The sequence below is a fragment of the Haematobia irritans genome, chromosome 5 (assembly GCF_050003625.1).
Source record: "Haematobia irritans isolate KBUSLIRL chromosome 5, ASM5000362v1, whole genome shotgun sequence".
Taxonomy (NCBI): domain Eukaryota; kingdom Metazoa; phylum Arthropoda; class Insecta; order Diptera; family Muscidae; genus Haematobia; species Haematobia irritans.
Genome location: NC_134401.1, coordinates 165,998,255 through 166,010,798, shown reverse-complemented (window position 1 = coordinate 166,010,798; position 12,544 = coordinate 165,998,255). Strand labels below are relative to the sequence as shown.

General features: G+C 32.8%; 1 protein-coding gene across 1 annotated transcript; it reads right to left on the bottom strand.

The window, feature by feature from the left end:
- LOC142238045 (putative peptidoglycan muropeptide transporter SLC46) lies at positions 1-10,784 on the bottom strand. The gene is made up of 9 exons (XM_075309555.1): positions 10,248-10,784; positions 10,065-10,177; positions 4,097-4,247; positions 3,852-4,035; positions 1,590-1,776; positions 1,259-1,531; positions 994-1,183; positions 775-931; positions 1-710 (listed from the first exon to the last, which is right to left on the bottom strand). Exons 1-9 carry the CDS (start codon positions 10,441-10,443, stop codon positions 647-649), a joined length of 1,515 nt encoding a protein of 504 aa, XP_075165670.1. The 5' UTR covers positions 10,444-10,784; the 3' UTR covers positions 1-646.
- Between the last annotated feature and the right edge of the window lie 1,760 nt (positions 10,785-12,544).

Here is a 12,544-nt window from a genome sequence, read left to right as displayed (position 1 = left end):
TAGGTTGGCTTGAAATTTGTTTTATTTTATGGAACAATTCATTCCTTTGTGCTTAATGAAAAATTGTAAAAATCTACATAATTTAGAAAGAAGTCAATTTTCACCTTCGTATTATAGTTTATTCCAAATTAAAGCTCCTTATCCACATTATACTGACGATACAATGCATTTCATATATGGAAGACAAATACAATGTCTATATAATATAAAATCTATTCGTTTAACTTTTTGTGAAATATAATTTAATTATAATCAAAATATTAATAAAATTACACAAGTACATAGATCTTACTATGCACACAAATAATTAAAGATATATCTTTCGATACGTATACATATCAATGGAAACCACAAATGGGTAATTGTTACGTAAATACTATACATGTATTACAAAAGTTTTCTACTAAATACCTCAATGTTTAGATCTTGAAATTTAGCTAAGAGTTGAGGCATTTATGTATGTATTTTAAAAATATTTCGGGAGGTATTTTAATGTTTGGTTTGTAAAAATAAACATACAAAATACATATCAAAGGTACATTTTTAAATAAAAAAAAAATATTTTTAAAAATTTATCACTTTTCTTACATAGAATATTTTTTTCTAGATATTATAAAATAGTTTCTAGGTGTCCTTATTATAGTTATTAACTTCCGATTGCCTGATATGCAACTGTTTCGCCCATTGATTTCTGTATACCAAATATAGTCCTAAAAAAATAAACACAAAATTAAAATTTTAAATATAAAATAAATAAATACAATATTAACTTACGCTATGAATGTAAAGCAAAGTAAATATAAACCGGCACTTATAAAATTGAACAATCCTGGATAATAAGACAAAGTCATATTATACACCGAAGTATATAGTGGGGCTGCTATAAGGGGCGATAATGATTCCAATGAAGTCGTTAAAGCAAATATTTTACCTAAAGCAAAATAAAAATAAAAACAAATCACCTCGCAAATTTTATAGTTGTATATAACTCACCAACTTCTGTTGCCGGGGCTACATGTGAGAGAATAGCTCTCGACATGGGTCCCATTATACCACGCATAAATCCCAATGTTAAGCCTACATATAATTGCCACCAATAAATGGCAGTGGCTCTGACGGTACTTTCTAAGACACAACTGGCTAGGGAGATCATTGTCATTGAGATAATGGAGAACTTTAGTAGCTAAAATACATACAAGGAGAAATTAATTTAATTTCATCACAAGTTACTATTTTTATTTTTCCCCTGATTACTTACTCTTCTCAATATGAACATGCCTAAAATACTACCGATAATTTGAACTACAATTCTGGCAGCATTAAAGAAACTAAAATCTTTCAGTGTCCACTCAAATTGCTTGCGAACATATAGATATGTAACGTTTGAGTCTCCTTCCATTGTGAATATGGCCACAGTAAGTGCCATCATAGTCAACCAAATTATAACGCGATCGTAATTCGGCCGTCTTTTGATACTGGTCAAAACTAAATCTTTAACCAAATCAAATCGGAAGAATTCTCTTATTTTGGACTAAAAAGAGATATTTTTTTTTTAGAATTTTAACTCATTTCTAAAATGCTTGACTTACCCCACTATGAATTTGTTCGGGATTTAGACTTTCGATTACGAAAACGTAGACATACAGAAGTGATAAGAGCATTAAACCACTGGATATTGCAAAAACAACGACAGTATTTGTTGCCGCATACAAGTAGCCACTTGCAACGTTACCAACCATCATGCCAGCACAAAGCGAGGCTTCGTTAAGAACCATTCTGAAATAAAATGTATAGTAATAAATTTTATATGAATATAATTGTTAAAGTAATGCCTAGTACTAAGATTACGTTTTTGCACGAAAAAACTGTTATACTCCATATAAAAAAAAACGTTAGCGTGGAATTAATGCGAAATCTTTGTTTTGAGCATTTTCAAACACTATTTATACAACCCTGGATTTTTCGACGAAAAAATAGGCAGGTATATTATTTCGCATACATAAGTTAACATCCCTGGGTTTGAGATCCTATTTACAGAGATAGATGAAGGTATTCGTTTTTCGCAGAAACGAACTTAGTACTAAGCATAAGTTGGAAAAGCAGACAATTTTACATAAAAGTTAGAGTCTATTGATTGGTGGTTATATACACAAAAAAAAAAATTCACGAACATTTTTCCAATTAAAATTTTAATTGAGTTTTAAAAAATATTCAATTAAAATTTTAATTGATTCAACAAATTTTTTAATTAAAACAAAAATCAATCACAAAATTTAATAGTATCAAGTAATTTTTTAATTGGATAAATTAATTTTTTAATTGACCTTCAATTAATTTTTTAATTGATACTATCATTTAAAAAGGAAGTCCCTTGTTATTGAGCTTAACATGGAATCGGGCAGCACTCAGTGATAAGAGAGAACTTCTCCAATGTGGTATCACAATGGACTGAATAGTCTAAGTGAGCCTGATACATCGGGCTGCCACCTAACCTAACCTAACTATCATTTCTGTGATTGAAGACACTTCAATTAAAAAATTAATTGGATCAATTAATTTCGTGATTGAACCAGAAAAAAAAATTTTGTGTGTAGTAACGCTTAAGCAAATTGGGAATATCATATCTCATACTCAGTAGTAAAGATGGTAATAAAGGAAGATTTTTTCCCAAGTTGGACGTATTTTTTATGGATGTGCACGAAATTGTTGATTTGGGGATTTAGTGGGGAATTTCCATAAATTTGGGGGATTTTGTGGGGACTTTTTTGAAATAAGGTTGAGAATCGGTTTTAATGATTAAATGAATAAATAAATAAATCAGGTCTCCAATATTATTTTACATAAAATTCCATTTTTCTAAATATTTAAAAAAATAAAAAAGGAAACATATCTCTTCTTTATTTTAATTTTTTAATTATTACGGATTTTCTACCGTAGATCATATTCCATTCTTTTTTATTTTATTTATTTATTTTATTTTTTTTCAGTTTCATTATGTAATTTGAGCATTTTTGTAAAGAGTTTTAGTTTATGTTAATGATTTTAGAGGACGGAAGTGTTCCAATTTGGGGACAAGAACCATAAAAATACTGGCAACACTAAGCTAAGATAGCTATAGCAAAATAGCAAATCGACTAATAAACATTCAATCGTTTTCGAATCCGACTAAATGACTTTTAATTTAATGTTTGCTTTAAAATTACAAAAAAAAAATTCCTTGACATTTTTTTTAATTAAAAGCCAATGGCCATAAAAATATTGAAATTGCCAAAATTTTAAATATCTATGTTTGGACAATTACTGATGTGGGATAATCCACCGCTGAAAAACTTTTTGGTGTTCGGTCGAAGCAGGAATCGAACCCACGACCTTGTGTATGCAAGGCGGGCATGCTAACCATTGCACCACGGTGGCTCCCTTAGAGTGGTAAAAAATAAATTTTATATTGTGTATTTTTCTCATTGAAATTGTGACAGGGTGGTTTCCCGTTGTGAAAAATTTTCTTCTATTCCATTTCAACATTCAGGGGCTTCAATGTCGGTGTTTTCCCAGTTTTGATAATATTTGAAAACTAGGTTTAAACACTATGATTTTGGAATACTACGGCTATGATAGAATGAATTGAATGTTTAATTAATTTTTAATTTGCATTTGTGATTGATACCATAATTTTTGTGGTATCATAATTTTATGGATCAAATAATTTCAATACAAATTTCTGTTCACCTAAGATATTCTGCAATAATGGCAAAAGTCTACAGTCGACTTTGTCAAAATATTAACCTAGTTTGAAAAACAAAGTCCTTATTCAGGATTTTTTAATTTTTTTTTTTATCAAAACTGTTGATTACCTTAAAGCTCTAGCTTTTTCTTTTGCGACATCTGATATATAACAATAAATGCCGGTAATTAAGGCACAAGTTCCACCACTTAGTACCGAAGGCACAGATGATAATAAAAACAGCCATGGACTCATTAATGTTTTAGTGGCAATATAACTTAAGGCAGTTAGAATAATCGAACCACATAGATATCCTGAAATGATCAAAAAATCATATAGCATGTTCGGTCAGTGGTTAAATAAATCTTGATTTACCTGTAAAAGTTGTTAAAACAATAGGTCTACGACCAAATTTATCCGACCAGGGACCAATGAATAAACTTACAATAGCTGGAATTATACTTTCCAACAATGATCGAGCCATTAAAATTCTCGCTACATAGGGTTGGACTTCGGTTTCTATTCGCTGAAATAAAAATAAAATAAATAAAGTATGAAAATGTACACTGACACTGTTATATACATAAAAAAAATTCACGAAATTTTTTCCAATTAATGTTTTAATTGAGTTTTAAAAAAGTATTCAAATAAAAATTTAATTGATTCAACAAAAACTTTTAATTGAAACAAAAATCAATCACAAAAATTAATAGTATCAATTATTTGATTGAATCAATTATTTTTTTAATTGACTTTAAAATGATTTTTTAATTGGTACTATCATTTTTGCCATTGAAGACATTTCAATTAAAAATTAATTGGAGCAATCAATTTCGTGATTGAGGACCAAAAATATGTTTTTTTGGGTAGGAGATTTGTGCAACTACACAGAAAAAAAAATCACGAAACTATTTCCATTTAAAATTTTAATTGAGTTTTAAAAAATATTCAATTAAAATTTTATTTGATTCAACAAAGTTTTTAATTGAAACAAAAATCAATTACAAACACTAATAGTATCAATTAATTTTTTAATAGGATCAATTAAATTTTTAATTGACCTTCAATTAATTTTTTAATTGATACTATCATTTCTGTGATTGAAGACATTTCAATTAAAAAATTAATTGGATCAATTAATTTAGTGATTGAATCTGAAAAAAAAATTTGTGTGTAATTCCAAAAGGTTTAAAGATTACTTACAATTTTATCAATATAGAGCAAAGTCTATAGAATAAAATTAAAATATAACCAATTTTAGTTTATTATGATTATAGAAGAATTTAATGTTAAGAACAGCCCGAAAGTAATTTAAAGATTATTTAATGATTCATGTTTTATATCATTTATATTGCATGACAATATAAACAATACATTTGTCCATACAAATTTTCGATTTCGATACATCATTTAAATGGATATCTCCAAAAGCTATGAATCACCAAAACACCTATTTTATTTGTGTTCATATATCCATAACTAATAGAATTTTAATTTCATTGACAATCCATATCATTTGACATGGTTTTTTCCTATACTATTGTTATTATTATAATATGTGTATGTCATTGTCGTTAAGCTCTAAGATTTCGCTATTATTTTTAATGCCTAAGAAAATCCATCATCTTGTTTTAATTTAAGAGATAAGAATGGCATCCACTTGGACAATAAATAAATGTGATTAGAGTAACTAATAGGCCAGTCAAGTGTACGCCCTAGATTTTTCCTACTATTGAAGAAACTAGAATAATGAAAAGTAAATAACAATATATTCATGTTTTTTGTTTTTATAATAAAAAAAAAAGTAAAAAGTAGTTATTTCAAAGTTCAGTTGGACAGTATATACCCTTCACCATGGATTGCGTACACAATACCTTTACATTACCTTAATACTACATACATAGGTTTCTCAAATGCAAGTTAGTTAATATAGCACCTATGTAATATATAACACATACCACATAAAGATAATTAAATGTATCAAATTAAACAAAAAAAATTCAAACTAAATGCTTAAGCGTTATGCAAAAACTCTAGTTCCACATCACTTAAAATAATACAATTATTTTGTTTTCGAACTTTTGTTTGTACAAAAGTAATTATTCTTATTATGCAATTAGAATAACATCGATGAGCTTCACACACATATTTACCAAAGCCATATTTTTTGAAATCCAAAAGAAAATGATGGTGAGTAGGGCGTATGGGGTTCTAGGATTCATAAAGCGTTGGGCGAAGGAGTTTTCGGACCCTTATGTTACAAAGAGGCTTTTTACTGCCCTTGTTAAACCATTCTAGAGCATGGTTCTATCGTGTGGGATCCTCAGTATGAAGTTTACAATGATAGGATAGAATCGGTTCAGAAGCAGTTGTTGTTGTTGTAACAGTTTATTGTGATCTCATCCATTTCATGTTATACGCTTGGTACATCAGCTTGTTGGCAGATCAAGGAACTCTGCGACTAAGATGGGGTGTGTCCAGAGTGATCTGGTGGTAAGTCGGGTTGGTTTGGCTGGGCAAGAGAAAAGATGACGCGTGTCGTGTGGCCCTTGGTTGCAAATTGGACAAACGTCAGCTACGCTGCTATCAATCACCGATAAGTAGGAATTGAGGCGGCTGCACTTGCCTGATCTTAATTGGGCCAAAATTACCCTAGTCTGCCGTGGGAGGTCTCTTTCCTCCGATGCTATGGGCGGTGGTCGGACTCCAAGAACAGGATTAACCTTGTAGCTTCTCACCGCTTCAGCTACAGTATCCTCATGAATCCTGTTCAAACCTGCCTGGTACGCTGCTTGATCTAGAGGCTCTCTTTTATAGCGCTGGATCTCGCGCTCTAGATTATGTATATCAACCCTTACGTTCCTGGGTGGTGGTTGTGTATCCATAAGATGGTGGTTTGGATGATTACTGCGATAACAACCCAGGAGATACTGCTTTGACAGCATGTAGTTGTGTCTTCGCACAGGGATGATCTTTGTCTCCACATAAAGGTGATCCAGGGGTGTGCTGCGGAGACACCCAGTCGCAGTTCTAAGGGCAGCGTTCTGGCAGGTTTGTATGTTATTCCACTGCGTATCACTGGTCTGCGGTGTCCACACTGGCGCTGCATAGTTTACCACTGACCGGCCAATTGCCTTATAAGTAGTTAGCAAGGTTTCTTTGTCCGCACCCCAAGTACTGCCGGCTAGTGACTTGAGGACCTTGTTTCTACCACGGAGCTTATTACATATTGCAGTGGCATGGGCAGATGACCTAAAAAGGCTGTCGAATGTGACCCCAAGAATCTTGGGGTAATTTGTGGTCGGAATTATTACTCCATCGACTCTGATATTCAACTGCCTGCGCACTTCTGCCGTCCATGTAGTAAATAGTGTGGCTGAGGATTTGGTGGGGGATATCCTCAAGTTTCTCGCAGTGAAATAACTGGTAAGATTAGCTATGTAGACGTTCAACCGATCGCAAATGTCATCAACATTGGGCCCAGATGCCAAGATTGTACAGTCATCCGCATATGATACAATCTCGACGCCGTCAGGAGGGGGTGGAATCGAGGACATGTAGAGGTTAAACAGTGCCGGAGATATCACCCCACCTTGGGGAACTCCCTGTTTAACTCTACGCGGTCTTGACTTTCTGTCCCTGAATTCCACGTACGACTGGCGTCCACACATATAATTCAGCACCCAACGCTTCGCTCCTGCCGGTAGGGACGTATTCTCGATGTCCTCAAATAATGTGGCATGGTTGACCGTATCGAATGCTTTCGATAGGTCAAGCGCCACGAGGACCGTCCTGTGACACGGCCTGGGCTGGTTAAGTCCCTTATTAATATGTGTCGAAATGGCATGTAAGGCTGTTGTCGTACTATGTACCTTACGGAATCCATGTTGATGGTGGGCAGCTGGAAAATTCTCCACAAGGCTGGGGAGGAGTAATGCCTCAAGTGTCTTGGCTACTGGCGAGAGAAGGGATATCGGTCTGTACGATTCACCTTTGCTCGAATCTTTGCCCGGTTTCAGTAGTGGAATCACCCTTCCCATTTTCCAGACATCGGGTATAATGTGTGATTCCAAAGACAAATTGAGGAGTCTGGTCAGGTACTCAACTCCCAGTATTCCCAGAAGCAGTTCTTGTTGTTCGCTTTGAGACATCTTCATTGGGACAGTGATTTTTTTCTTCATTCATATACTTCTAGATTGAGGCTGATTAATTTGCCTACTCTTAGGAGCCGACGGACGATGTTGAGCTCCATGATGATGGTTAGTTAGTGGGGATATTCCATGCTCGGAATTGATATCTAGGATTAGGATAAATGTTCCTTTTAGGGCATCTAGGAATTACCAGTTTCTTTACATTGATTTTCAACTTTCGAATTATGCTTCTGTGGAGCCTATTCGTAGGATGTACATTATTTTTAATTCAATCTATCATCTAGTTGACACTAACCTTAGTATTGATATGATGAAGTCTAGAATTTTAGCATATTTGGATAACTAATACATTAGCTTTATTGAATAACCTAATATTTGATCTTGTGTTTTAATATATCCGGCTGATGAGTCGTTCTCTGTAGCTGGTCAAATTCCTTCGCCTCCACCCCGCCATGGTCCGGATCATGGTGTGTACGCTGTCCCACATCATAGGGACAAGGCCCTCACGGTCGGAAGAGGCGGGAAAGTGGGCGATGGGACCGTTCGCAAAAAAAAAATGAACTGGATAACAATCGTTTGGAGAGGTTATTTACCGACAATCCATCAGAAAATGATTCCTCTTTTTCATATTCAACTTTATTTGTAATTTTTAAGCCCAATGGGTGATTCTAAAAAAATTATACACGTCTAAAAAAAGGAGGTCCATTGTCATTGAGCTAAGCATTGAATCAGGCAGCACTCAGTGATAAGAGAGAATGTCACATCCTGTGGTACCACAATGGAGTGACTATATATTCACTATATTCCTTTTTATAGTCTTCAAGTAATATATGTGGACAAATAAAAAGTACAAAATTATCGGAATCGATTTTTTGTCAAAAAAAAAAGTTTAATACCAAATTTTTGTTATCTTCAAATTTGAATTGAATACCACTACACGTCTTTTTCCATTGACAAAAAATTATTTGTCCTATCTATACCTATCGATTTAATTGAAACTCATATTTATTTTACTTCCGAATAATTCAAAAATAGTTTCTATGATAATCCAAGCCTGGTTTATATGCTTCTATTACTTATGAGATGCATTGAAGAGTGATAATAATACACAGACAACATATTAAAAAAATTTAAATGAACTCATCTCAAAAGATTAATGTTTTATTAGGGGCGTATGGTTGTTGCGTATTTAATAAGGGGCGCACGCATATCATAGTTATGCGATGAGCATAATCCAACTATTGGAGCTAATATTTTTAAACATTTTCACAACAGGGCTATGGGATGACAGGTTCATATTTCCCAAGTGGAAAGCGAAACTCAAAGTGTAAAATTATAAAAAAGGATTTTCTTTGCAAAACCTACCATATCATGAGGGGAAGGGTCCAAAGCATCAATTCAATAAGGACCATAATACAAAATAATCGTGAAAAATGTTTGATTTTCATCTGTGAAAGGAGGACTTAGTACCGCTCTTCAATTATTTAAAATAAAATAGTTCTTAGGATCTATGTATGAAATGAAAACCAAATAATTCGAATCTTTAGTATTAAAAACTTTTAAAATATCGTCTAATCTCTTTCATATTAAAAAAAACTAAAGTAATGGTTTTCAAAATTTCGACATCTTTAAAATTTACAAAGGAATTGGCCAACTAGTTGCTCTGAAAAGCGAATATCGGACTGAAGATTAAACTGTCCTGAAATAACTATGGACCTCAACATAAGGCATTGAAATAGCCTTGAAATATTGAATTGACAGTATTATAGAGGGATTTATTTTATTATTGAATGTATTATTATTAGTTTTTCAAAAATATCCCTTCTGCACACGTTCTTATCACACTTTTTTTCAATAAAACAAACTAACTCTTTATGATGCCAAGTTTTTAAATGGAATGCAATGAAATTCATAACGTAGATAAGACCTTCTATACAACTGGACCATACGTTCAACTTGTCTCCAACAGCTTTTGTTTCATTATATAGAATACGATCTGTGTATTCTTTGAAGCATTCATTTAAGATAAATATTTTGCTCAAATATTTAAAAATCCATATACCATATATATATAACAAGTACAAAAATTTTCTTTATATCAGAGAAAAATTTTAACAAATAAACGGTAATAGTATGAGCTTTGTGTTATTCTATTATTAAATCAAAATTGTATAGATTAATTTGATAATTACCTGAACCTCCTCTGTCTCCCTTTCTACGCCCAACAATGGTGCACATTGACTTTCATTATAATTAAAAACGTAAATGCAAGTTTGATATAACAACTGATTTTGATAAACAGTGCCTAAAATAAGAGAGAATTGGGAAACAATTAGACTTGCTATATAGCATAGATTTGTATAGAGTAAACTTACCAGATAAATACATTGCTAGGAATACTAAAAATACTGCAGGTTCCAGTATAAACCAACGGTGTTTGACCACCACCACCTGTTCCTGTTGACCATCATCAGGAATAGTTGTGGAACTGGCATCGACATTTTGTGCTGTTTCATTTTCATTAGAAGCTTCTTCGCTGTTGTCATATAATACTTCCTCGTCTTCCCGCATTTTGATGTTTTACTGTTTTGCAATTTGTCTTTTGGTCAAACAAAGAACTTGTTTTTAACAAATCATCGTTTCAACAATTTACGTAGTTTGTAGTGGCTTCTTTGCTTTGTGTACACAATTTTAATCAAAGCGAAGATGTTACTTAAGATATAGATTACAACTTGAGATCACTACTTTCTCTTTTTATTTACATTGCTTTATAATTTCGAGTTTACGCGATAGGTTTAGGTTTTCTCTCTCTCTTGGAACACTAATAATCGTTAATTTAATCCCAGCTAATGAATCACTAACCACTAGCAACTATAGAGGCCGTCATTACTCGTACATGTTTCAATTTACAATGATTATTTATACAATAGAAATTAGAACAGCTGTTTTCTGTTATGAACAATAAACTTATTGAAATATTGTTGCCAGACCAAACAAATATTTAAAATAAAGTTCCGTACAGGTAGTGGCATTGAACCAGCTCATTTAAATTTGTTTTATTCTCAACGGTACTCTGCAAAAACATAAGAATGTTGGTATTCTTATACCAACAATAAATAGATTTAACAAAGAAAATTACGACCAAGGTTACAGCATTGTCCCTGCCAGCATTTCAAAGTTCCATTTCATCCTCATCGCTACCACAGACTCGTAAGTGACACTGCAACAATCGCCTGTGATAGTATTTTGCCATCACTATACGCATGAAAGTATTTTGCCTTCACTATTGTTACAACCCTGCCAACATTTTTTGAATTTGGGGGCGCTTCTGAGAATCCCCACTACGTCGAAAACAATCATATACGACATCAAAAACTCGTCGGAAAAGCGCCGTCACTATTGAGAAGTTGTACCACGCCAAGTTACTACGAAAAAGTTTCTCATCAGTGCAATTATTAGGTGCCTATTTAAATCAATTTCGAAGGACGCCAATAAGAACCCCTGCACACTATCAGAAAAAGTGCATTTTAAGGTAATTGTAGAAGAATCATTGTGGTCAAGTAAAACACGATTGTGTAGATGTTTATGGATTTGATTAAACATTTATAATTTCTTATAAATATAACATTTTTCGGTTTATCTCATCACATTTAACATAATTTTTTGCATCAATAAAAGAATGATGTTGAGTTTTAAGTAGCAAGTTACATATTGCAGCGTCTATCAGCCAATTTGTTTATTTTCGATGGAGACAGCGTGCCTGGGAAAATATTTGAAAAACGATCACTTTATTCTATTTGGAAAACCGAAAATTGTTCACCATATACCTTTCACAATTTTAAGCGTAATATCTATGTTTTCAGAACTTTACTTTCGTTTTTATTTAAATAAAATATAACAAGCTGGTTGCGCTTGTCGTTTCACAACAAATAAAATGGCTCTTCTAACAGTAGTGATGGCAAAATACTTTCATGTACATTTTGTACTTTTTGATATGCTTCCCCCATCACAGTTCGCGATGGTTGTGGTGACATTTTCGAGTCTGTGGTAGCGATGAGGATGAAATGGAACTTTGAAATGCTGGCAGGGAAGAGCCATTTTATACTTTGTGAAACACCAAGCACAACTAGCTTCTTATAATTTATTTTAAAATAGACGCTACAATATGTAACTAGTAACTCAACATCAATCTTTTATTAATGCATAAAAATATGTTAATGTGATAGTCGTATAAATTTTATATATATGAGAATTTATAAATGTTTCATAAAATTAATAAACATCTAAACAATCGTGTTTTACTTGACCACAATGATTTTTTTACAACTATATTAAAATTCACTTTGTCTGATTGTTTAAAGGGGCTCTTATTGGCGTCCTTCTAAATGTATCCAGAAAGGCACCTAATAATTGCACTCATGCGATACTTTTTTGTAGTAACTTGGCGTGGTACAACTTCTCAATAGTGACGGCGCTTTTCCGAGGAGTTTTGGATATCGTATACGACTGTTTTCGACGTAGTGAGGATTCTCAGAAGCGCCCAAATTCAAAAAATGTTGGCAGGGTTATATCTGGAATAATTAATAAATTGTTTTTCAAATTAATAAACAGTGGTATTTTACTTGACCACAATGATTGTTATTGGCGTCGTTCTAAATTTATACAAAAAGGC

Bases quoted from the DNA above. Each gene is read 5' to 3' on its own strand.
- LOC142238045 (XM_075309555.1), bottom strand. From the start codon at position 10,443: ATGCGGGAAGACGAGGAAGTATTATATGACAACAGCGAAGAAGCTTCT. The intron at 10,178-10,247 runs GTAAGTTTACTC...CTCTTATTTTAG, and splicing joins CCTAGCAATGTATTTATCTG to GCACTGTTTATCAAAATCAG. The intron at 1,777-3,851 runs GTAATCAACAGT...ATTTTATTTCAG, and splicing joins GAAAAAGCTAGAGCTTTAAG to AATGGTTCTTAACGAAGCCT.